Source organism: Solea solea, chromosome 8, assembly GCF_958295425.1.
Source record: "Solea solea chromosome 8, fSolSol10.1, whole genome shotgun sequence".
Taxonomy (NCBI): Eukaryota; Metazoa; Chordata; class Actinopteri; order Pleuronectiformes; family Soleidae; genus Solea; species Solea solea.
In genome coordinates, this window is record NC_081141.1 from 28,860,754 (window position 1) to 28,888,241 (window position 27,488).

At 42.1% G+C, this 27,488-nt stretch overlaps 1 protein-coding gene across 2 annotated transcripts in view; it reads left to right on the forward strand.

Moving 5' to 3' along the window:
* tncb (tenascin Cb) overlaps positions 1-27,488 on the forward strand; it is a 55,649-nt gene that overhangs the window by 26,272 nt on the left and 1,889 nt on the right. The window contains exons 7-21 of one of the 2 annotated variants that reach the window (XM_058635473.1): positions 5,119-5,388; positions 6,567-6,752; positions 9,470-9,559; positions 10,504-10,767; positions 15,896-16,171; positions 21,935-22,057; positions 23,040-23,183; positions 24,090-24,209; positions 24,282-24,425; positions 25,055-25,185; positions 25,284-25,416; positions 26,184-26,335; positions 26,419-26,515; positions 26,651-26,812; positions 27,020-27,183. In XM_058635473.1, coding sequence (XP_058491456.1) covers positions 5,119-5,388; positions 6,567-6,752; positions 9,470-9,559; positions 10,504-10,767; positions 15,896-16,171; positions 21,935-22,057; positions 23,040-23,183; positions 24,090-24,209; positions 24,282-24,425; positions 25,055-25,185; positions 25,284-25,416; positions 26,184-26,335; positions 26,419-26,515; positions 26,651-26,812; positions 27,020-27,183 — 2,456 coding nt within the window. The remainder of the gene's footprint in view (positions 1-5,118; positions 5,389-6,566; positions 6,753-9,469; positions 9,560-10,503; positions 10,768-15,895; positions 16,172-21,934; positions 22,058-23,039; positions 23,184-24,089; positions 24,210-24,281; positions 24,426-25,054; positions 25,186-25,283; positions 25,417-26,183; positions 26,336-26,418; positions 26,516-26,650; positions 26,813-27,019; positions 27,184-27,488) is intronic. The other variant, XM_058635474.1, reaches the window with a different exon arrangement.

Genomic DNA, 27,488 nt, shown 5'->3' on the forward strand with positions numbered 1-27,488 from the left:
ATGTGCATCTAATAATTGATGAAGGAACTCATCAGTACATCACCTCAACCCTGATAGGTGATATTTTCATTAATATAGGAGATAAATGTGGATACAAAGGTCATTTCTATGGACTTATGAGAAGTTTGAGAGTGACAACACACTGTAAAATAACATATAATCAACTGTTTATGCTCTGTTTCACACAATCAGTAATAATCACTGATCTATGTTTGGTAAATAATTACTTACAGGGTTGGGAAAATTCTGCCAAAAAAAGAAAATATGTGGGAATTTTTCCATATTATCTGACTATATTTATATTTATATGGCAAGGATAAATCTAAAACAGATCATGAGCTTTTGTTTTGCTTTGTGATACAAATTTGATGTAAAATATAGTATATGATTTTATCATATAGTCATTTTATCCTTCTTAAATGTTTGGTGTGTAAAATCTAGTTACCGGTATTTTTTATTTACCCTAACATTAGACTTAAATATTCAAGAAATCTTTCAAAAACTTAATGTTAACACAACATGTTACTGCTATTTTTTTTTTGGCAAATGACAAACGAAATTCAACCTTTTATAACTAAAGATTTCTGTAAATTTAGGAGTTGAGGTGTTTTTGGGGTAACTGAAGGTTACACGGGGGTGAAGATATTCAGCTGCAACATTATACTTCACCAATAAATGTTTAATAATGTGTTTGACCTTAAAACTGCACTGTTTTCAAAAACCTGTTCACACCATAGTGTAGTAAACCAGTCATGAATATTTTAAATTTAAATTTAAGGTTCTATCATTTTCTTTCTCCTCTCGACTCAATTATAAAAACCTGAAGTCTGTGTTTTCACACTCGCACACAGAGCGAGGGCATTTTCCACAAATAGAGCGTAATGTGTGGGACGAGGCGTCACCTGCAGCTGTCAACCACAGGTTGTCACCTCCGAACCGTTGAGAGGTTCAGTGAGTCGTACATCTGGTCCGTCTTTCCCCCGCACACACACGTCCACTGTGAGCGATTAGCTCATTAGATTTCACTGTGTTGTTGTGATTTAGTCCAGGTTAGAGAACAGAGATATGGATTTTTCAGCCATATCGGCAAGTTATGAGATATCACCACAGCTCCATCGGGGCAATAAAGGCTGGAGGATTGTTCCACGGCGATCAATAAAAACAAAGACAATGATAGATTTTTGCACATTGAATGTGATTATGGAGTAAAATGGAAGGTTATAAGCAGATATAACACATACTGTGTAAGTGGGCGAATGCATGAGCATACATCTGTTGGATGAACATGTCATTTTCACCGTTTTCATTTCCTCTGGTGGCCGTTTTTGACCAGAATACCAAAAGTGTGATGAAATTTAGTAAGCTACTCAAAATTCAATGAGAAAAAAAAAAAAAGTAAAAAACCCTGAAAATTCAGTGTTGAATCCATTAGATAAAGACACGATTCCCCATTTATTTCATATGGTGGTCATTTTTGATGGGGGAACACTAAAGGTTGTGACCAAGTTAAATCAACCACTAAAATCTTAAATTAATTAATTAAATTAAAGAAAAAACATGGACAATTCAGTGTTCCATCTGTTGGATAAACATTATTTAGTTCACCCATTCACTCATGGCGATCACTTTTGATCAGCTTTGATTACCAAAGTTGTCACGGACGTGAGTAAACTTAAATTTCAATGTTCATTATTTCCCACATGGCATAAGAGGTTGAATAAACCACTCATTTCAGTGCTGCTCTGTAGGATAAACATAACATAATCTTACCCATTCATTTCCTATGGTGGTCATTTTTGACCGGAAGCATCAAAGTGTGAGTAAATTATATAAACTACTAACATTCAGTGTCATAATACACTTGTACCCATTCATTCATATAAATTGTTTATAAAATTAAATTCAAGAAATCTAATGAAAATACAGTGGTTCTGTCTGCACGATGAACACATTATACTTTTCATAGGTGGGAGCATTAAATGGCATTAAAAATTGAATAAACCCCTCAAAATCCATTGAATGAAAATTAAAATAACACACAGTTTCACCCATTCATTTCCAATTTCCATTTCAGTTTTGACTGGGAAAAGGTGCGAATATGATGAGTAAACCTGTCAAAAATTCAGTAGGTTGATCAGAATTTAAGTACTGAATCAATAAAATGAAAAACACTTTATTATTTTCTTTAGTTATGTAAAAACAAAAACGGTTAGATTTTGACTGGAGCTCAAGTTAAAATGGAGAACTTGTGGCTGAGTGAAAAGTGAAACCTTCACTCCACGTTCCCCCTGAGAGACTCCTGTTTCTGCAGAGCACATCAGACGAGCGCCGTTATGTTCCCTGATCGCTCCACGTTGTAGGTTTTTAATAAACGGCAGCTGCTTCCAGGCTCCGTGCCTCTGCTTATTTTTAGTGTGAGATCCATGTGCGCGCGGGGCCAGAGTAAACACACATATGTGGAAATGTCATCGCAGGCCTGTCATAACAATATTTGTCTTCTAAAGCAAAAGCGGTTTGAGCGGCGGCGGCGCTGTCATGAACGACCGTGTTGGACTTCTGTAGAAAAGCAAAGATTATGACTGTTCCTCTCTTTTATTGTCTGGATCTGTTTTTCTTACGAGCAGCACAAACCGCTCTGTGTCCTGCGAAAACACTTTATGTCCCAATCACACGCTTTAAATCACATGGATGATGGATTTCCCCCTGAGTAACGTCAACATAAAAGCACTTTAAATTGGTACAAGAGTGATTTGCTGCCACTGTGACAACAATGTCTCATTTTGACTAAATCTGTCAATCTGTAGTTTGTTTGTTTTTTAAAAGTAAACAGCTCTGGACCACATCTGAATACTGGCCTAAATTTGGATTAAATGATCAACATATCTTATATTGTGTCAGAAATCAGACGTCAGTTTGTTGACGCCGCCATGTTGGCAGGAAAAACTCGTAAAAACAAATGAACAGCACCAGAGCAGGTTTCAAGTTTTAAGAGTTCACTGTGAACTCTAACGGTTTGACAACATCTGTCCACCATCTTCACAAACAGACACATAAGAGACTGACAAAACATCATTTTGGCGACATATTCTTCATGAAATATGATAATCGATACGTCAGGGCGGGGCTCTGAAGTGAAACAGTCTCTGCTGGTTTCACTCGCCGGGCCGTCACTACTTTATGTCTCCTCACGGTGGCGCTGCTCAAGTGAATGTGGTTAGACTTGGGTGGAAGTGACCTGGCTGAAGAAGAGGGAGTTTACAGCGGGATAATGGTGGAGAAAGCTACGTTAAGAGAAGCTCCAGACTTTATGACCTTTGTTCTCTATGTTGTGAATAATTATCGCTAAACAAAAGCCTCATCATATATTAATTATCGCAGAAATGTTGTGTCATGATATTATCAGTCAGTAATGTCGACCATGTATTGCGTATCGTGAGGTTCCCTCTGATTCCAACCCCCTAAGACTATGGATGTGCAGTGTCATTTTCCTGCCAAAATGGCGGTTTTTGTTGTGTGACATCAGCTCACTGAGTTTCTATAGGTCTGTTATCTGTTTGGACCTCAGTAGGAAAAGCACAGGTGTAAATAATCAAACCGATGATGACTGAGTTGTATTTAGCAACAGAGCCACCGTTAGCATACTCCGTAAACATCAATGCAAAATGGCCGCTCTGCAAATGATCATGACAGTTCTTGACACAGTGTCAGGTGGAGATTCACTCTTATTGTCCCACGTTACAGCAGCCAGTGGTGTGTACTGTGGGATTTACATGCTGAGCAGCTAACTGTGTGAAGTCTGGCCCCTCCCCCCTCCTCTTCCTGCCAGGCCTACTGTGTGTCAGTGGAGCAGTCGGGGCTCAGAGGAGCTCCAGCCTCCCAGGAGAACCACAGAGACGTTTAAAACGGGAAACGTTAAGCTCACACTCTTCATTTTATCAGCACGGCACAGAGGGTCGACTTTCCCAAAGTTGCTTTTGTGTGACGGATCAATTTCGGCGCCGGCGAAAAGTCGTCCTTCACGGACGCAGGGGGTTTGATCTATAAATAAACGGGAAAGCGCCGTCTGCGCGTCTCTGAAACGATCGGCTGCACTCATGAATACGATTGTGATGTCGTGACGATGGGGATTCACAGAACAAAGCAAAGCCAAGCGACGTAGCACCCGACTGTTTACACAATACATAGAAAACATGCAGAAATCAACGGTTAAAGGTGCAGAATTTGCCGTTATTCAACTGTTTTATGCCACTGAAAATGAGTCCTGCTCTAATCCAAACCGAAATCAAATTTAGTGTCCATATTCAGATGTTCTAAAACATCGAAAAAAATAGACTTCTTATAGGGAAGAAAACTTCCCATTTTCTGTCCAAACGCGATCGAGAGAGATTTTTGTCCGAGCTCGGAAAATACTGGACAGATTGTTATTGACTATTATTGTATTACTAGCAATGGCTAACGATGGCTAATGATGGCTAACCCTGTCCATCCCGAGTTACATTTGTGTTCAGGTCACTAAAGTTAAAGTTCAATAAACCATAAAAGTCTTGATGAGACACGTCGGTGTGTTCCATTTGTTGTTGGAATCCAAAGACTTTTGGATTCCAAGACATTTGCCACCATAAAAAAACATTGCTTCTGTAACTGTTAACAGCACTTCTGTCATATTTGTTAAAAAGTAAATCAATAGCACACACACACTACTGTACTGTTATTGACTGGTACTGCTAATAATGTCTAGATAATAATGTCGAGTTATGTTTGAGTCCATGGTTTCTTCCGTCTTCTCAACTAAAACTAAATGGAACACATCATTCCCAGCTGTTCATGGCGGCCATGTTTGACCGGGAACAATAAACCATAAGAGAGTCTTGATGAGACATGTTGGTGCGTTCCGTTTGTTGTTGGAACTCTGTATTCACAAGGTGTTCTTCTGTCTTCTCAACTGGAACACGATGAACTAAATGGAAACACATCATTCCATCTGTTGAATGACGTAGTCGTTTCCTGGTGGTCATGTTTGATCAGGAACAACCAAAGAACTAACTAAAGTTCAATAAACCATACAAGCGTTGTATAATCACTCAGATTAGACGTCTAACAAACTGTCTCCTCCCGCAGGAATCGACGCTCCCAGCCGCGTGGACGTACGCGACGTGACGGACACCACCGCCCTGGTGACCTGGTTCCAGCCCGTGGCTCACGTGGAAGGCGTGAGCGTCTCGTACGGACCGAGCTCGGATCCCAGCGACCGCAGCGTGGTGGAGCTGAGCAACACCGACACCCAGTATCACCTGGGAGGCCTCGCTCCCGACACCCACTACGAGGTTTCCCTGACGGCGCGGCTGGGAGACAGAAGCAGCATTCCCGTGTACGAGTCCTTCCTCACAGGTAAAAAAAACGCTTCATCTTTACGACCAGGGTGGAAAAGATGATGATGATGATGATGAAGGTTTATTAGGAGTCTCAGGACCTGCTGAGCGCTGCACGTCAGGACCACACGTACGCTTCACTTACAGCTGTTTACGAGTCGTTACATCCTGTTATACACGCATGTGTGCTCCACTATGAGCTCAGGAATCAGTGCCCCGGCACTGACTGGCCCTCATCTACTGTTTGAGCACAGTTTTCACGGCTCACCAAACTCGGGGTGCACACCAGGACCTGCGGAATTCACAATCTCACCGAGTTTAACAGGCGCTGTGTTCCCACAGCAGGTTTCTGCCTCGTCTCTATTCTTTTTCATCTTCTTTTTTTAGGGATAACCTACAAAGCCAGTCACTGCGCCACCTACTGGCAACAGGAAGTACACCTTCAGTAACAGTGTGGTCTACATTTACTGACCTCTCTCTAACTTAGTTTAACGATAATAATTATTATTAGAAAATAATAATTATATAGAAAATAGTAATTTTCTTTTTTGGTAATGCATGTTTATTATTTATTATCTTTATCTTTACTGTCTTGCTGCTGTAACAATGTAAATTTCCCCACTGCGGGACAAATAATGGACTATCTTATCTTATCTTATCTTATCTTATCTTATCTTAATGATACACGGACAGTAATGATGACATTTGTGATCACAGTCAAGATATCACAAAAAAGATATTTATTCAAATATTTTACAGAATCTCGAAGTAAAAGTGTTTGTTTTGATATGAAATGAAGTAAACTTCACAATAAAAGCATATTTATAATGTAAAATAAATGTATTCATATCATAAACAGACAGATCAAATACTGTTATAACATGTGGACAACTTCAAATCAAGAAGCAAGAGTTTAGATAGATAATAGTATTTAAAAAAGGGATAATTATAACTGAATATATACTATATACTAAAATGATTATAAAACTATCGCAGTAACAAACAAGTGACTTATTCACTCATTCATATCACATTTTTCTGTGAGAAATGATATTTCTATCACTTTACAGGGACTTTAAATGCACAACGATCTCAATTTAAAATCCTTTTTTTCCAATGAGTTGAGAGGAAGTTTTAAAATTAGGAAGTGTTTTAAAGTCAAACTCTGTGTGTGTGTGTGTGTGTGTGTGTGTTCAGACCTGGACGCACCCAGAGACCTGCAGACGGTGGAGCTGACCGACGAGACCATCACCCTGGAGTGGACCAACAGTCACGCGCAGGTGGACAACTACCGCATCAAGTACGGAACGCTGTCCGGAGGCGAACACGGAGAACTGCTCTTCACTGCGGGACCGAAGGAAACCACGCAGGCCAAGATCACCGGTACTGACCCGCAATCATACACACACCTTACAACATCTCACAAGGACTACACAACACCAGATAAACCCTTGACTAACTCTGGTGCGACTGGTTGAATCGGATCACAGACCTTCTACATCTTAAGTTATATTGCTCATCACTGACACGAGTCTACAAAGTGTTTCATGCTCTTCAATGTAGTCAAACACCAAACATCGTTCAGGTTCTGAAAAACTTTTACCGTGAATCTCAGGGTTGTTTTCTTCCATTTTCAAACCCAAACCCTCTGTGATATTTTTTCAACTTATAAAAGTCTGAATAAACCAGTGTAGCTAGCATCTACACTGTGGCTCCATCAAAGGCCTGATTTTGAAAAATGCGACAAAGCTTTTGCTAACAGCTTTGGTGTAAAGGGGGAGGAGCCTGTGACAAGATGATGACGAAAGAATGGACTAAAGTTCGATCTTTATCGGTTTTCATGCGCCAGGCGAGAGTAAGAAAGAGGTGGGACTATGACATCATCGTTTTCCCACAGTACTGTGTTTGTTGTTTGTCCACAACGAAATGAAGATACGATTAAAAACGTATTCACGTAGACTTGTTTTCATGTGTTAGAAAGCCAGTGTCAAAATCTGAATGCAGTAGCAGGTGTTTGACCAGAGAGGGCAGTAGATACATTGATTTATTATACTTTACTCTGACCATTAGCACCGGGATCAACCAAAACATCACCATATACACACTAACACTGGTTTACACTTAAAAACTTGCTTTATAGGTTTAGTTACACTTAAAATAACATGGTACCAAAGTTTCTCAGGTATTTCACTGTGTAACGTGTCATTTTGCTCAGTGTGACACGAGTCTGTTTCCAAGTTCAAAGAACGAGCGATTCTGTTGTTAACAGACTATTTAATTAAATCACTCACTCACTCACTCACTCACTCACTAACCATGTGATCATGAAATCAGGCCATGGTCGGTATCGATTGCTGCTTCTGTTAGAGAACAACCTGCTTCCGGAGCTGCTCAACACACACACACACACACACACACACACACACACACACACTCTCCGTGTTTCCAGCTGATAATTAGCTCATTAGCGCTGTGTTTCCAGACGACACAGCTGGAAAACGTGCCGTTAAAGGGTCACGCTTGTGTTTCTGCAGAGTGGACTGGCTCTGTTTCATATGTGAGGAGATGTTCGTGCGACGTTTTATTAGAAAAAACACTCGGTGGTTGTTGTTGTTGTTGTTGTTGTTGTTGTTGTCGTGGTGAAGGCCTTTGCATCAGTGCCCCCACACAACCGCACATTAAAAAAAAACAGAATTATCCCTTTAAAGGAAGACTTTATAATGTCAACACACTCACTCTCCCACACCATAGTCCATAGAGAAAATCAGCATTTTTAGGAGTTGTTGCTCCGCCTCGAGCTGCGTTACAGAGTTGAAATGTGTTATTTCTTGTGACGTCGGTGTTTGAAATCCTTGGTTTGGATTTAACCAAGTGTCACAAACCAGTCGGCAGCAGTCGACCTGCAGCTCCTGTGACCCTCTTAGCTAAAAGTGATGATTTTTCTTCATAGACGTTTCATGATGTCAGTGCTTTGTAGTTTTACTATTTTGAATACTGGTACTCCAAACTTTTTATTTTTATTGTTAAACAAGTACAATATCAAAAGAAAGAAGTCAGAAATCAGAAGTCTAGATGAACAGCATCATAACAGAGTTTAAATCATTACTGGAAATGTAGAAAAGACAATCTAAATGTACGACTTTGGCCAGTTTTTATGTTGTGAACATCACTAATATCTTCTGTTATCGTTTATTTACTGAGAATTTTCATAATTTAGTGTTTAATGATTTAGTGATACAAACATACATGACTCATATGGATAAGGGGAGTAACTGGCACTTCATACACGCTGTAATGTTACTTTACTAAGTCCAAGTTTCCCCTTAGCGAGTCATTAGACGCAGTGTGACTGAATGTTGATTACAAACATTCCCACTGGTCAAAATCACTGGTATAATCCAGTTTTATTTATGTATTTCTATGTGAAGTGTTTATTTTCTTTCACACTGCAGGATTAGATGAGAAAGAAACAACAACAACAGGCTAACTGTGTCTTTGTCTGCCCCCAATTCTTTGTCCTTGGGAGGCTTGTCTCACACACACACACACACACACACACACACACACTCCTTTCACACAGTTATTATCTGTAATTGCCTTCACGCTCATGGTTTTATTGATAATGCGTTTCCTGGGCATTGGGTGTAATTTCATGCTGTAAGACTCTGCGTGCGATGACCTCTGTTGGAGTTAATAACAAAATTAGGAGCGATCGGACCGAGCGCGAGGCTTAATTATTGAGACCAAAGAGCCACCGCGGCCCGCTGTATCATCATAGCAAGTGGTGTTTCTGCACGGCGACAAGGGCCCTATAGATCCATCAATGCAAATATAAGCGCTGATGTTTGGCCGCCAAGCAAAGGCTTACCATGAAATGCAATTAGGCTGCGATCTATTATGCAATCAAGCCGCATGAGAGTCTTTTTGTGTTGTGCTTCAGGCGCCGGAGCCATTAGAAGAAACAGCTGGCCACTCGACTCCAGAGTCCCCTTCCCTCTCCCTCTCCATCTCCAAATGGTTCATTTAGTGACACCTCAATGGATCTGTACTAACAAAACATGACGTGGCTTTTTATGACTTCTGTTGTCATCGTTGTCCAGGCCTGAGACCCGGCACAGAGTACGGGATGGGAGTCACGGCGGTGAAAGATGAGCGCGAGAGTCTGCCCACGACGACCAACGCCGTGACCGGTGAGAGGATTTCATCAGTCTGTGCTCGTGTGTGTCTGAACACGTGGGACACATACAAACCTACTCTTTGTTTTATGTCAAAGTTTATTTATTTATTATTTATTTATATGTTTGACATAGTAAATGTATAGAGAGACACTCAGAAATCGACAAAAGTACCAAAACTAAGTACTCAAACAAATCAAGACTACACTCAACATTACATTTTGCTAAAAGGCTAGCTGCTAGAAACTAGGAAGCTGAGAAATAAGCTACTAGTTGTTAAAAGGCTGAAAAACTAGCTGCTAGTTCACTGAGAAACAAGCTACTAATGTACAAGAAGCTAAGAAACTAGCCCCTAGTTAATAAAAAGGTAAGTAACTAGCTGGTGGTTACTGAGAAGCTGCCTGCTACTCACTAGCTAGCTTAGCTTTGCTGAACAGTTAAGAAACATTCTCCTATTTGTTAGAAGCTAGCAAACTAGCTGTTACTTTACTTAACTAAACTTTACTTAACTTAAACTAGCAGCTAGTTTTTTTTCCAGCAACTAGCTGCTAGTTTCTTAGTTTCTCTTGCTAACAAGCTGAGAAACTAGCTTGTATAGTTGCTAAAAAGCTAGTAAACGCGCTGCTAGTTTGCTCATGAGCAGCTCTTACAGGACAGCAGGTCTAATGAGAGGCTGTGTAGCGCTGCTTCTTTGTCTTCATTTAATTTAATATGTGAACATAAAACAAATGTTTGCTGGAGAAGGAACAAAAAAACAAACAGTTTTGTAATGTTGTTATTGTTTAAATGAATATTGTGACTTGGCAGTCGAGAAGAAGAAACTCAAAACAAATGTGCCAGACGATGTTTTCATGTTTTTAAAGAGATTTTTTTTAACTCTTGAATATCCTCCCCTCTCCTCTCCTCTCCTCCCCTCCTCTCCTCTCCTCCCCTCCTCTCCTCCCCTCGTCTCCTCTCAGCTCTGGACGCTCCCAAAGACCTGACGGTGACCGAAGTGTCAGAAACCACCATCACGCTGGAGTGGAAGCGTCCTCTGGCCAAAATGGACGCCTACAGACTGGTGCACGTCTCCGCGGACGGCCACAGGCGCGAGGACACGATCCCGGTCGGCACGGAGACTCACGTCCTGAAGGGCCTGACGCCCGGCATGTTGTACACCATCAGCGTCACGGCGGAGAGAGGACGCAGGACCAGTGTCCCCACGACTGTCTCAGCACCAACAGGTAAACTGCACTGTAAAAAAAACTCAACACAAAAACATGCACAGTTAAATCCATGTGTACAATGTAGGTGAAATTATTAATTTGACAGAATTCAATCCAGTTTTCCACTAAGCAGGTCACGTTTCAATCGTCTGTAAGTTCGTCCTTCTGTTAACGTTCTGTCTACAGTTTTTGACAAAACACTTCAGATTGAAATTTGGTACGCGTACGCAGGATCACACACTCGACCATCAGATTAAGTTTTATCCGAATCTGATCCAGATTACAGATTTGGCAGCAGTTTAAGAGACTCTTGCACGCTGTCTAGACCTGCAAGTTTTGGTCTTAGACCTTCATCAGGAAAACTGTTCTTTTCAACTTGCCATCTCAAAATTAAATCACAAATTTGTCAAGATTTTTCAAACACATTTATAAAATATAAATACCATTTTCTTTCTTTTTGATATATTACCTTGATGAACCCTAATCCCAACCCTTTGAGCCAAGTAAGAGTCTGTACACAATAGTTCAGACTATTAAAGTTGGATTTTTGAAAGGATATTGTCTAATTATCGTTATCGTCAAAATCCCAAAGAAATCTCTTTTGTTTTTTGCCGATAATTGCCCTAATGAAGTGACACAAATCTGATTTGAAAATCCGAGGTGATCAGATTTCTGTTTCCACTCTCGTCGCAATTTGTAATCTGAAACAAGTTTAGAGGCGAGAATCCTCTTCCTGGTTACAAAACCACAGCTGCAACTAACGATTATTCTCATAATCAATTCATCTGTCGATTCATTTCTCCGTTATTCGAGTACTTGTTTGATCCATAAAACGTCAGAAAATGTTGAAAAATGTCAACCAGTGTCTGTCAAACTGTGGAAATGATGATGTTTCTCAACAGTCTCGTTTTCGTCCACAAACCAAAATGATTTTATTTGTTTTAAGGAGCAAAGAAACCAGGAAATGTCCACATGTTAGAAGCTGAAAAATCACACAAACTATTCATTGATTAATAATTGATTAACTTAATAATCGTTGCAGCCCCAAACACACGCCCAGTGCACGTGAATGGTCACTTTACTCTTGTTATTACGCGTGTCATCTGAAAACATCCATGTATACATATACATACACACGGGTATATACATATATATATATATATGTATATACATGTATGTTTCCTATATGTATATCTAGGGTAAGTGGTCTGTGAGTGGTGTGAAAAGTGTCAGCGACAGCGTTTTTTCCTCTGAATGAACCTCAGTGTTTCTGTAACTGAATAACAGAGAAATCCTCATTAACCACACTTTTTTTTTTGTCCTTCAGCACCGCAGCCAAACTGAAGCCATGAATTGAATTCATTGTTGGCTTGTGAATGTTAGTCTCTCTGTCTCTACCTTTCACCCCCCCCCCCCCAAACCCCAAACCCCAACCAAACCCCCTTCAAGGCTCATTTATAGCATGTGGGCTTATTTTGTTATTTTCTTGAAACCAAAACAAGAAAAGATAAATGGAACAATTACGGCACATTTTTTGTGCCGTGGTCGTTGAGTAAATCTTCCCGTTATGTAACCGCTGCTTATTAACCGCAGCGCTTCAGGCAACAATCGATACGACACCGGGGAGAAGTTGGTGAGCTGCGGATCGACGGTTTGTGTCAGAGAGAGCGCAGAACCTCCTTTCTGAGTTACTTTTGTTGATTTTTGTTGTTCTTCTTCTTATCCTGCCTCTGTTTGGTCGTCAAGCAAAACTATCAGACCTGACTGAGGGAGCGTTTGTGTGTATGCAGCAGCAGAGCAGGGGCGGGCGGAGACAAGAGGCATCGGTCCTGTAAAAACTGCAGAAGGACGTTTGTTTTTCTTTAAGCAGAAGAAATCTTGTTTTGTCGTTGATGCGTGTGAGTGTGTGTTCTTGTATTTGTTACTCTCACCTTATGAGGACCAGTAGTCCTGATGAAGACCAAAACCTGGTCCTAATGAGGCAGAACCTCCTTGTTTCTGAGGACCTGGTGGTTAAGGTTAGTGTTAGCCATTAACTAGTTATGGTTAAGGTTAGTGATCAGGCTTGGTTTAGTCTGTGTAAATGAATGGTCCTGATAAGAATAGCTGTGTGAGCCAGTGCATGTTTCTATTCTTCTTATTCTTCACGTCCACTTGTCCGTGCACTCGTCAGGCTCCATGATTGAGAGATTGATGAAGACTGAGCGTGTGTGTGTGTGTGTGTGTAGGGGTGGGGGTAGATTGGGGGGGTGGTTGTATGGACATGTGTGCGCCCTCCAGAACCTTCATTCATGTGATAATTGTTGGCGTAAGCCCTGCTCCCCTCTGGTTTTGTGCGATTTGACCACGATGAACTGTGGCTGTGTCAGATAAAAGGCCACATGCTGCGACTCCTGTTAAAACATTGTCTCCGCTCTCTAATCCACGGCCCGGCCCGACTCGCTGCTGTTATCATCCCCGAACATGTAGCACAAACACGCCGCGCGATGGGGGGTTTTCACGGCGGAGAGGGGGGAGTCTGGAGGATTCTCCCTGTGCCGGGAAAATCTCTGGAAGGATTACAAGGATTTCAGGGTGTCTAATCTGAGGTGACCTGCTGAATCAGTATGAAACCATGAAAGTCGGGGGAGTTTCCACCTGATATCATCCTTGTGTGCAGAGTTGCATCATCAGCATAGAAGGAAAGTGCTGAAGAGAACATTTTTGGGTTGGATTGGTCGGATTATCTCACGAGCAGCTGAGGGAAAAACCAGATCATGGTCCTGCATGTTCTGACATGATCTGAGGCTACATCCACATCACTCCATTTTCATTTTCACAAATGAATTCCAGCATTTTTAAGCAATGAAAACTGAAGACTCTGCGTTTTCCACATTAGTTTGAACATTTCTGGGCAAGAGTTATCAACAGGTTATTCAGTGATTTCTGTCTGTTTTTGATATTTATAAAATTCATTTTGCATCATAAATTAGTTTTTTTACTGTGAACGTTAGGTCGTCCCATATCAAAACAAACACTTTTATTTTGAAATTCTAAGCTCATATTGTCCACCCCTACATTTTTTCACCAGAAAGAAAGAAATTTGCTGTGAAACAAATACGACAGAAGTGAAATTAACGGTAAAAGAATCAGAGTTTTTACAGTGACAGTCGTCGTTGAATCCCATGAGGTTAATCCGAGTTCCCATGACCTCAGGAATTCAGAGTTTCCACCACAAATGGAACAAACCATCAGTCTGGATGAGTAGACCTTTGGAAGAAAATGAAAACACGGTGGTGTGGATGTCGCCTCGCGTTGAGATGTGATGTGAAAGTGAGCGCATGTTGATCAAATGCCAGATATCAGAACGACCGCGATATCTCCATAAACCATTTGATTGAGTCACAAACATCAACATCGTCGACTGCATGTGAACGCGAGCGTCCGGACTGTACCATTTTACTCTGGTACCCAAAGGGAAGGTTGTTCTGGTTCCAGTCCTGATACATACTGGACCCAAAGTTTGGAATCTTTCTCTGCTGACTCAGATGAACGAGTGAATGCATCGTCCTCATCCGCGATCAGCTGATCCGTGCGAGAGGCTCCGCCCCCCTCCAAACCCCCACAACAGCCGAGCCCATCACATTCCTATTGTCTCCTTCCATTTTCTCTCTTTTCTTCTACGTGGTGAAAAGAGGATAATGGAAGCCTTGATGTTTACCTGGTCCATCTCCTTCTCTCATCTACTCTCACAATGGACTCCAATTATATACTGCTGCTGCTGCTGTTAATGCTGCTGATGCTGCTGCTGCTGCTGCTGCTGTTAATGCTGCTGCTGTTAATGCTGCTGCTGCTGCACGGCTTTCCCAGCGTTGTGTGAAGTGGACGGTGTACTTCTGCCATATACTGGCCGGGCATCGCCGCACCTTCAAAATGTTAATGGCTCATTCACAGCCATTAACGTACAGAGACTGCATCAGCACGTCTGCTGCTGCTGCTGCTTATGCTGCTTTCTATCTTTCCACTTATATGGTAATGTAGAGGAGATGGCTGCAGGCGAGGACGCTGTTTGTTCCCTCTGACCTTTTATAGTGTAAATAAGGGAATGTTCTATCATCTCAGCAACAACACAAAGCGATTGAAATGAAAAATAAGCTGGTTCTGCAGCTGATTTTGTCTCAAGGACTCCAGCCATTGTTGAGCTGAGGCTCACGTCTTTTCTGTTTGTTTGTGAGTCACATTTTATATTATTGTCAACAAGAAATGTTCTCCTGAATCTCCTGAACATCGTCAGGTTGGACCAACGCTGTTTCTATATAATTATAAAGCTACAGAAGCGTATTTCTGCCACGCTAGAAAAATAATAAAAAAACATGAACAGTTTCACTTCATTTCAGGATATTTTCAGGTTTTTATGACGTTATAATGAAAAACTGAAAATTGTCTCATTCTATTATTAAATTTCATATTAAGACGCGATAAAATGATCTTGTTATAATGCAAAATATTTCACATTATATCGTAATAAATGATCACGTTATCGTGTGAAAATGAGCTCATTGTAAAGTGAATATTTTCACTTTGTAACATAATAAATGACCATATTACGACATGTTAAAATGTGATATTAGATTTCAGTGTAATGTGTAAAGTTTTACACTGTAAGTAATAAATTGACTTATTGTTAATAACACAACATGATCAAATGTGTCATTATAACATACAGTTTTCATGCTATGACATCAATAAATGATAGGATTTTATTGTGAAATATTGTACATTATAACGTTTTACACATAACGTTTATTTCACATTATAACATGCTGAAATGTTGTATTTTAACATGAAACATTTCACGATATGTGACTATAGCTTTTTTTGTGTAAACTTTAAAAGTCACTGATTCATGTGTTGGTACAGCAGCAAAAACCTGCACAGAGCAGAGAAGTTTAAATCTACTCTGTTTCAAGTTTGTTAATCGTCTGCTCTCTGAAAACATCTTTGTCTCGTCCACGTTCATCCTGTCTCACTCTGTGTCTCACCACTGTGTGTCTCACCCCTGTGTGTCTCACCACTGTGTGTCTCACCCCGTGTGTCTCACCACTGTGTGTCTCACCCGTGTGTCTCACCCCTGCGTGTAACTCCATGTCCATGTGTTTGTCGTCAGACGAGGAGAAGCCTGTGGTGAGCGACGTTACGGTGAGCGACGTGTCGTGGGACAGCTTCCTCTTGTCCTGGTCGGCCGAGGACAGGGCGTTTGACGCCTTCCTCGTCGAGGTGACCGACGCGGAGACGGGCGCCGAGTGGCAGAACCACACGGCGCCCGGCGACGCTCGCAGCTTCGCCGTCACCGGCCTCTCGCCCTCCACCTGGTACAGGGCCAACCTGTACGGGGTTTACAGGGGCGTCCTGTTAGACCCGGTCTTTGCAGACACCATCACAGGTATCAACGCCGTCAACGCTGGGCTCTTTACTTTTCTGCTTCCTCCTTCTTCTTCTTCTCATTAGACGTTTATTCTTGTGGATGAAAGTCAGGTGGCGTTCGTCCACTCTGTCATCGCTGTCTTTACTGGTGAAGTTGATGTTTTTGGGTAGATTAAGGGGGGGAGTAAGAAAACATCCTTTTTTAATCACGTTATCCTTCACGTGAGGATCAACAGTCACAGAAACGACCAACCAGTCACTCTCTACAGTCAATGTAACCTGATCTGAAACCAGAGCGGACGATTGTTGACCGTTTCACTGAGAGGCAACAATGTCAGCCACTGTACGACCCCTGTGTGGCCCCTGAGAAAATATCAATACACTTGTGCCATACTGTGTGGATTCTTTGACAGTGGTTTTGTCTCTTACTTTAGCCTCCGACCACTAGTTGGCAGCAGGGTTGGGGATTGGTCCTTCTACTTCTCTCACAAGATTTTATCCTCGCTGGGAAATTCCTCCCTGTATCCTCTACTAGGAACCGTCCTAGAATTAGGAAATGTTTGTCTAACAGCGAGAGGAAGCGGTGAACATTATTATTAAGACCTGGTAGACTTAGCAGGAGAGGATTTCATCACATGAGCCTCAGTTAAAGTGGTGAAATATGTTTTTGCGAGAGTGAGTATCCAGCTAAGGAAACATCTGCGCGCTGGATGTAGTCGGTGTTAATGATGTAGAAATATCTCATACAACTCGCCAAGACTGAACTATCCCATAGTGGACGTGAAGTGCCGAAGCCTGTGTCTAGATTTGGCCACGGAATGGTACATTTTTGTGAATGGATGAACCCGTGGGGGCGATAGCCTTGATTTCTTCATCTCCATAGATCAACCACAGCATTTAAACCAGGAACTGGCCATGAAAGATTGATGTGTTTTTGTGTTTTTCCTCATCCTCGAAGCCAGGGAAAATAAGTGAAACTGGAAAAATAAGCCTTGAATGAGCCTCGCGGATATGTTCGGTGTAAAGTGCCGCTATCAGGGTAAACAAAAATATCCTCGCCATTCAGACAGCGTGTGCACAGTAATCTAAATCCCTCAACAAAAAACCCCCTCATCAGCCGTCCATCATGAATATATATCCCTTTGGGAAATGGGCTAACACTCGGAAGCAGTGCGCACACAAAACCACAGATCTGGGTTTGATCCCCCTTTAAGCCGTCAGCCCGCCTGTTCAGTGCGCTCTCACACAGCACCTGGTCTGTGGAGAGCGAACAAGCAAAAACACATTTAAAATAAAAGGTCAGTGTGTTGTTTAACTGCGGGACAACAGGTGCTCGGGTCCAGTTCACCTCCAATCATAGTCATTATCAGTGATTAACAGGATAATGACGCCTTGTACCTGCGTGTTTTCATTAAAATCCCACAAATAAAAACCATTTCACCCTGAGAAGAAGTTCAAAAATATCCAGTTTCAGCTTCTCCTTTTTTTTTATGTCAGCATCTCGTCCGACACTATCATTCAGCATTTCATTGATGAGGATCAGTCAAGTGGAAGAAAGATGGGAGGACTGACAGAGGAGAAAAAAACCCTTAGGGGCTTTTGTGGCTTTGTGTGAGGGCTCTTTTCTGTATGCATGCCCAGTTCCCTCAAGCCTGGACGGCTCCTCAGTCTCATGCTGCCATCGCCCCCGGGCTCTGTTGCGGCGGTGCCAAGGGGCTTCTGGGGCCACGCAAAAGAATATGGCATGCACTCAACACGGCCCCATTGTCTGCATGCTAATGGACGATGACGCAGTTTAAGATTATGTTGTTTTTTTCTGTGTCACTTAATCCATAAACTTTCCTAAAAATGTGGGTATTGTCGTCGTCGTGCAGCAGATTCTCGCCTGGAAAACAGGTTCATTTGAGATGGTGTGGATGATGGGAAGTGCAGTGGTGTTAGGAGTGAGCTAGCACATGTTAGCTGATGGATGTGGCCCTCCCTCTCTCCCACTGACCAGCCAAAGCTGCCCGCCGGCTAATGAAGAGTGACAGCTCCCTGGGATTTGTCTGCTCTGCTTCTCATTTCCACTTCTTCTTCTTCTCACATCAAATGCCTCATGCCCCCCCCCCCCCCATCACAATGAGGGGGAAAAAAAAGGGGGTTTCAGGCGAGTTCACGGACCCCGGAGACCCTCACATTTGGTGTAGCGTTTTAATGAGCAGCGATGCTGGGTTTCTCTTACACTCTCTCTCTCACACATCTACATCAGACTGTTTTAAAAGCTCTGTCCAGTCCGTGCGTCCATCTGCACCGCCACCGGAAGCGTCTGTGGGTAATTATCTTCAGCTCTGGAGAAGCAGAGCTTTGTAGGTTCCTGCTGTTTCCCCAGCCTCTCGCTTCCTATCGATGCCATTATTAGCCGCCGCTAATGACTGCTTAATACTAGCTTTTACAACGTGCACTCCCGTCTGCATACGCACATGAGTCACCTTCTATTTTAGAAGAAGCAGGTGGTGTTGATAAGCTGTCGTAACTTGTCCAGGAATGGCTCGTGACTGACATCGGACCATTACTGTCACTCTTAAAGGTCCAGTGTGTAACGTGCAGGAGGTGTTAATGGCAGAATAAGCTGCTTATAAGTGTGTTTGTATAAGTGGATAATAACTTTAAAATGAGAGATTGTTTGGTTTCTTCTTCTTTCTTCTTGACACTCAACAGATGGTGCAATCTCAGATGTATTTATTTGTAAATCTAGTAAAAAATAGACTAAAGCTGTGTGACATGTCTGCTAGGATCCATGTCACGTAAATTCCGTCACCCGCCCGTTTTTGGTAGTGCCAGCCCATGTGGACGAGTAGACCTCCAGTCTGAGTCCACGTATGTAGTGCGATGCTTTCTAGTCCACTTGATGGCGCACTTTTGCTGTAGATAATGCGAGAGTGTCTACTGGTACTCACACATGTACAAGTCAATGCTCAGAGAATACAAGGGCATACAAAAGAGGGTGAACTCTTGATTGGGTTGCACCAATTTGGTGTAAGTCTCTACTAAATTCAGGGTTTAGTAAACCACTAATGAAGCCTTAATTACTAGCTAGTTTGCTAATTGTAGTTGACCGTTGTCATATGTGGGTTTTGTTCTGTTGGACATAATCTGCCAGTCCCACCCTTAGATGCGACTAATTCTTACAAACTGGACCTGTGAGTGTTCTTACAGATGATGCAGTGCAGTACCCTGTGGCCCTTTTAAATCCAAACATGCTCCATTTTATCATCAAGTTGCAATAGAAGTCTATATTTCAGAGTAATTGTTTCTTGAAAATGATTAGAAATCACCGCTTGACTCTTTTCCATCTTATTAACCACGGTGGCTTCGATGGGTCAGTTCACGCTACCTGAAATAAAAGCAGCTGGAGACTCTCGGCTCACAACCTTCGCTCTGTTGCCTCTCGTACATTTCTTCCATCTCTGTTTTCTACAAAGTATTCTCTGTGACTGCCATGTTCCTCAAATGTCAAAGTTCCACTGACTTTACCCTGTCACTCAGACACCGAACCCAAGGTGGAGGCTCTCCTAGTCTCCGACGTCGCCCCCGACAGCTTTAGTCTGGCCTGGACGGCCGAAGAGGACGCCTTTGACACCTTTGTGGTAATGGTGAGCCAGGCCGAGGGCCTGGGCCAAGCACCGAGAGAGCTGGTGCTGGGTGGCGAAGAGCGAACCGCGGTGATGACAGAACTCTCTGAGGACACAGAGTACAAAATCCAAATCTTTGGGCTTATTACGGGAAGAAGCTCCAAGTCGGTAACGGAGTGGGTGAGAACAGGTACACGGAGAAAGAACCGACCCTGGGAAATCTGGACGGCTCAGCACAGTCCTGTCTTTTCTGGTGTAACAGCATGAGACGTCACTATCTGCTCCAGTTTTCTTTATCGTCTTCTAACAAGGTGTCATGGTGTTGGTTCTCCTTAGAAACAAATGTCAGGTGTTTGGATGACGATCAGAGCTCGTCTTGTATGTGGATGTGTGCGCTCCTGAGTGGTCCCAGCGCTGAGCCGGTGTCAGAGTGGCGGCCGCTGCTGGGACAGCGGTGGGTGGATCGGTCGTGAGTTTGTGAATTTGGAAATTTGCAGCTTCGACACAATTCCAGAAAAGGAAGAAACTCAAAAGTGGTCGCCCCCCACTCAGGACCTTTACTCAGCACTTTGTCATTGTGTTGTCTTCGTTCACTGCCTCGTCCGATATGTCAGTGTCTGTCTTTGTTAAGAAGGATGTGTTTTGGGGGAGGGGGGGGGGGGGCACAGAGCATGTTTCACTTTTGTGTTTCCATGAAATGGGGGCAAGTTAATCCCCTCAGGTCTGTCACGCAAGATACTCTTGGTTTTAGCTGTTTTCTGGAAAGAGGGTCGGTCTCACTGGGCCTGCGCTGGCCCAGCCGCCTTTGTTTCTCAGTCTCATTCTCTTTTTACACACTTTTGCTTTCACTCTTCACTAAAAACCAGTGCCTTTCAGCGGTGGATCTGCTTTGGCTTCAACAATAACACAATATGTGTGTGTTTATGTGTCTTTTTTTGGTCTGCGGCTCAGTTCCAATGCTCTGTAATAGCTCTGTGCAAACACGTCTGTGTTATTTGATGTTTATGTTTGTCTTATTAACAACCTTCCAATAACTTAGATTCATACATGTGTGTGTTTGACTCAAGTAAAGTCGCACAAACAGGGACTTTAGACTTGACTTGCGTCTAGACCTCAAAGGACTTGATTTGAACTTGAGGACAGTGTTTTATTACATCAGTAGATGTCAGTAGAGGGTTGTTTTTTCTGCGTCAACATGAATGTTGTACAAGCACCAAAGAATAATTAGTGCTCAGGTAATGCTGTTATTATTCTTTAATTTATTCTAATTAAACTATCTAGAAGTGAAAAATATTGCGTTTAGATTGTAATCGTAGTGTGAAATTTTAACAAATTCATCCTGTGGGCCGGATTGGACCCTCTGGCGGGCCGGTTCTGGCCCCTGGGCCGTATGTTTGACACCCCTGCTTTAGATGGTTCCTTTAGAAGGTTCCTTTGATGGTTCCTTTAGAAGGTTCCTTTAGATGGTTCCTTTAGATGGTTCCTTTAAAAGGTTCCTTTAAAAGGTTCCTTTAGATGGTTCCTTTAGACGTTTCCTTTAGACGTTTCCTTTAGAAGGTTCCTTTAGATGGTTCCTTTAAATGGTTCCTTTAGAAGTTTCCTTTAGATGGTTGCTTTAGAAGGTTATTTCTAATGGTTACTTTAGATGGTTCCTTTAGAAGGTTCCTTCAGAACTTAGATAGTTATTTTGTGTTTTCTGTTCACATTTCAACTCATAATTATCAGATTATGTCGGTAAACTGCTCAAACTACAGGATAATCTGCTCAGACCTGCCTCAACTCATCAGAACGGTCGAGCATCAGGCACAAAGTCTGGATATTTATCCCCAAGTGTAGGACCAGCCTCAGGTCCAGCTGCGGTCACACCTGTGAAATACTACTAAGAAATACGACTAAGTACATATTTTGCCTGTTTTTGGTTATATTATAAAAAAATACTCAGAAATAATCTCATGTAGTCAAAAAAGTATTGCTAAAACGGTGACCAGACGTTTGCACAGTGCTGTTGATGCAGTTTAGTGACACATGTACTGTGTCATCTATCTGTATCCACTCCTCGCTATGCTATGCTACGCTACGCTAACAGACTTCTGCTTCTTGACTAAACCTAAATCTGTTTGTTTTGTTTTTTTTGGTCTGACTGTTTTTTCTGTCTCATGCCGTGTCAGATCTGGGAGCTCCCAAAGGAATCCGCTTCTCTGAAGTCACCGACACGTCCGCCACCGTTCACTGGGCGCTACCGAGAGCTCGCGTGGACAACTACAGGGTCACGTATGTCCCTGCACACGGAGGTGAGTGTCCTCGTCTGTGTCCTCGCCTGTGTATATGAAGATATCAAAGATTGGGCTACACATTGAAGCAGCATCACTTAGTTTTTACCCTTACCTTAACCCTAATCTAGCTCATAATTCTAAATCTAGGTCTTAACCTTGAAAAAGCCCTTTAAAGACAACATGTCCTCACAAAGATATAAACATTCATAGACGAGCAGACCCCAGAATTGAACCCACAACCTTCCAGTTGAAAGACAACAAACCACCATGAACTCAATCCTTACTTTTTTTAAATACTTTTACTTCTACAACTTAAGTACATTTTATATCAGAAAATGACTTAGATGTCATAAATAAGACTTTTACTGAAGTAATTTTATTAGTGAGTGACTTCTTCTTCTTTTTCATACTTGTACTTTTACTCTTTAAGCTTTAAGGTTCTTTACACACCTGATTCAAACATTCTGCTCGTCAACAAACTCTGCTAAAGTCTGCTAACGACTCTTCATGTGAATCAGGTGTGATTAAGAAACGCTGTTATCAACCACATACACACAAAGCTTTGTTTGTGTACATCGTGGTGACAGAGGACACATTAGTGTTGATATAAGAGCAGTAAAAAAGACGCCGCTCGCCTCAGAGTGTGCACATTATATGAAATAAGAGAAAGTAGAAAAATGTTCATTGAATAAAAACCAAAGCTTTGAAAGCTGCAAACGTTTTTAACATTTAATACTCCTCTTAAACGTCTTAAACCACTTTCCCCATGGGTTTGTTTCACCGTGTAAACAGTTCAGACGTCAGTGCAGTCATTTTTCCGAGTCTTCAGTAACTTTATAGTCGCTGTGAAACTTCCCTCCATCAATCGCTGTAAATCCTCCACCAGCTGCTGGGGAAGTCTGGTAGACCGCTTCTGCCCCCTTGTGGTTAGACACCGACGTGTCTGTTTAACAGTTGATGGCAAATATAAATATATCCGTTTTATTTTTTGACTTTTCAGGTTACGCTAAGACTGTGACTGTGGACAGTTCAGAGTCTCACACTGTGCTGCCCAACCTGACCCCCGGGGTCACCTATCAGGTCACCGTCATCGCGGTCAAAGGTCAACGGGAGAGTGAGCCGGGGTCAGACAGTGTCACCACAGGTACAGTAACACACACACACACACACACACACTAAATATCTCACCCTTAACCTAAATCCTTGGTCTTTATAATATCAGTACTCAAACATATGTGGGTTTATGTTTATACTTACACTGTAAAAAATTAACTCTATGTTGGATTATATCAGGCAGAGGGGTGTGTAGCACTACTTTATAACACTTTATTACATGTGACACCTGAGTCACCTGTGGTCATGTTGTAAAAAAAGGACACACTGTCCAGGGGGTTTAGTGAAAGCCAGATATTTGTACCTTTAAAATCACTTTAAAGACGTGTTTTGTGTTTAAATTTGTGCAACATCTGGATAAAAGTGAAAACAGCTTTATTGTTGTGCTTTGTTCCCGATACTCACCCACACAGCCCTACTAAAACTTAGCCAAATATTCTTAAATGTATTAAATGTGTGTCCTTGTGTGGGGTAAGCAGATTTCACTTGTAAATCTGCACACATTTCCAGACTCTAATGTTGGTTAAAATTAGGAAAATCCAAAACAAAATTTAAGAAAGTTGTACTTTTCACAATCAAAATGTCTTATATTTGCACTCACACCAAACTGTGACTGGATTTCACTTCTGTATTTAACGCAGGAGAGAAGATTAGAGCAAAATAAGAAAAACAAAATATGGTTCCTCAGGTGGGATTTCATTCAAACCACAGTTTTTTAGCTCATCACTCACAACTAAAGCTTTAAGTACATGTTATTATCTTATTAAGACAAAGCTTGTTAATCAAAATTAGATTATTTTTCCATTGCAAAACATGACAAGAACAATTTCCCAGAAACAAGTTTATTTTACTATCTTTAAATTTTTTGCAGTGGTAAACCTCTGTCACTGTTTACCATGATGATGTAATGTGTGTGTGTGTGTGTGTGTGTGTGCAGCCCTGGACAAGCCTCGCGGTCTGACCGCGGTCAACATCACAGACACCGTGGCGCTGCTGCTGTGGCAGCCCGCCTTCGCCACCGTGGACGGTTACGTCCTCACGTACAGCGCAGACTCAGGTGAGTGTAGAGAAGAGCGCTCGTGTATCTGTGACAAACAGGATTAATAATCCACGCGTCGTGTCTCTGCAGTGGCTCCGGTGATGGAGCGCGTGTCAGGGAACGTGGTGGAGTTTGAGATGAGCTCTCTGACGCCGGCGACGCACTACACTGTGAAGATTTACGCGGTGAGAGACTTGGCCAAGAGCGCAGCCACGACGACCGAGTTCACCACCGGTGAGTGTTCTGTCTGCTTTATCACACTTTTAATGACATTATTTTTGTATTTCAGCATTTGAGTCCAAGCTCCATGTGTATATACAGTAGAGTTTTGTCTGGTGCTTTTTTATCACTACTACAGAAACTGCAGACATTGTTCCAGACCTTCAACTTTACGACTTTTTCATTTTCCTGATAAACTTTCCCCTTGTTCCGCTCCAGAGAACGCTAACGCTAATTAGCAGTGGAGTCTTTAACGACACCGAAGTTAGAGTCCAGATTCAGTTAAGGGGAAACTGAACCAAAACAATTGTGTCCCTAAATGTTTTATTGTGTCATAAAATACATTAAGACTTCACATACATACAGTTTAACAACAGTAAGAAATGTAAAAACCTCAATTTCCCCTTAACTGCTGACCGGGGAGCTATGAATTTGGATGCTAACTCCAGTGTCGTAACTCGTGTTCTCCCGTTAGTCTGTCCCCGACTTCACTTTTATGAAATCTGCTGCTGAAGACACATATATATGTATATATGTATATATATGTATATATATATATATATATATATATATATGCTCATGAAATTGAAACTGCACAATAAGATACGACACATATGTTGATAACCTGCTGTTTGTGTGTTCAGACGTGGACGCCCCTCAGGATCTGACTGCCACTAACATCCAGACAGAAAGCTGCTTGTTGACATGGAAACCTCCTCGTGCCGACATCACCGGCTACATCCTGAGCTTTGAGTCAGCTGACGGCTCCTTCAGGGTGAGTGAGGAACCAGGACGACGCAGAATCTGAGTGTACCTGCTGAGGCAGGTGTGTTAAATGGAGAATGTTCTGTGTGTGTGTCTGTGTGTGATCAGGAGGTTGTTCTCAGTCCCACTGCTGTGTCGTACAACATGGCTCAGCTCAGCGCCTCCACTGAGTATTCAGTCAGACTGCAGGCCATCGCTGGACCTAAGAGGAGCAGAATCATCACCACTGTCCTCACCACCAGTGAGTTCACTATACATACATGCTGCTGTGATACATTACAATACTTCATACGATACTTGATACAACACAATACATTATACGATACAATATACAATACATGATACGATACAATACGTGATACGATACAATACATCATACGATACTTGAGACGATACAATACATCATATGATACTTGATACGATACAATACGCGATACGATACAATATCATACGATACTTGATACGATACAATACATCATACGATACTTGATACGATACAATACATCATACGATACTTGATACGATACATGATACAATACAATACGTGATACGATACAATATATGATACAATCCAATACATCATACAATACATTATACGATACAATATGCAATACATAATAGGATACAATACATGATTCAATATGATACACGATACGACACAATACACGAAACAATAGGAGACTATACGCAATACTACACAATACACGATATAACACAATACACGGTAAGACATAATACGCGATACAATGACTCAGTTGGTCACTGTCGTCTTTTAAATTGCTCTTAAAAACATTTTTATTACAGTGTTAAAGTTAATTATCCTATAACAGTGGTATTATTATGATAGTACTTTTATTGATGTTACTTTATGCAGTTTTATGTATAAAACTATATAACGACAAATTTGCTGCTATTTCTGTAACGTTCTGTGTCACTTTGAAGAGAAAGGAATCACAACTTCAAACTCCATGCAGTTACATTACCGTGTGTGTGTGTGTGTGTGTGTAGCTGGTGTGTTGTACAGACATCCCAGAGACTGCTCTCAGGCTCTGCTGAACGGCGACACATCATCAGGTCTGTACACCATCTACGTGGGAGGAGACGAAAACCAGCCCGTCCAGGTTTACTGTGACATGGGCACTGATGGGGGCGGATGGATCGTAAGTCCCGCCCACAATCACACACGTCTGCTGAGATGTTTCTCGTACAGTTACAGTTCAGCAGTTACTTTTTTCTTTCGCAGGTTTTCCTCAGACGCCAGAGCGGGAAGCTGGAGTTTTTCCGCAACTGGAAGAATTACACGGGCGGCTTTGGCGACATGAATGATGAATTCTGGCTCGGTAATTCAAGCACAGCACGATGTTTATTACACACGTTGTTCACGCCTCACACTTTCAGCCAGAAATCTAAAATGTTGAGATTATGAAGCTGTGTTTTCAGAGGATCCTGGTTTTCTAAATGTATCTTCTCCACAGGTTTGTCCAACCTTCATAAGATCACAGCAGGAGGTCAGTACGAGCTGCGGGTCGACCTGAGAGACAAAGGTGAAGCCGCCTACGCTCAGTACGACAAGTTCTCCGTCTCTGAACCTCGAACCCGCTACAAAGTGCACGTGGGTGGATACAGTGGAACAGCAGGTGAAGTGGCCACTTTGCAGTTTACCCTAACCCTAACCCTCAGCTTCAGTATTTTAGAAAGTATTAACTAGTCTATAAACGTATTAGTTGTTCTAACTAGAAAATAAAGTGCACAATTTTTATGAAAACTTGAATTTATTCAAACAAACACACATACTTTATTAGGTACACCTGCTGACCTGTCTCTCTCTCTGTGTTGTGTTGTAGGCGACTCCATGACGTATCACCACGGTCGTCCGTTCTCCACCTATGACCACGACAACGACATCGCCGTCACCAACTGCGCTCTGTCCTACAAAGGAGCGTTCTGGTATAAAAACTGTCACCGGGTCAACCTCATGGGACGATACGGAGACAACAGTCACAGCAAGGTAACAACATTCTGCAAAATGATTGAAACTGACAACTCCCTTGCAAACAAAGTCACAGACTACTGAGTACTCAGTTTTATCTCAACGAGACTTCCTCTAAGAACACACAGTCTGTTGGTGGATAGAGATAACAGCTCATTATTTGTCTGTCTCTTGGTGAATGTATGCAATGGCTCATTATTTGGCAGCCAGTCTCTTCAGGGATGAATTGAACGGATCATTATTTGGCAGTCCGGCTGTGGGTGGACCTGTAGAACATAAAAACACATGTGGTCTAGAGGATTTTATTAATCCCTCAGAGGGAA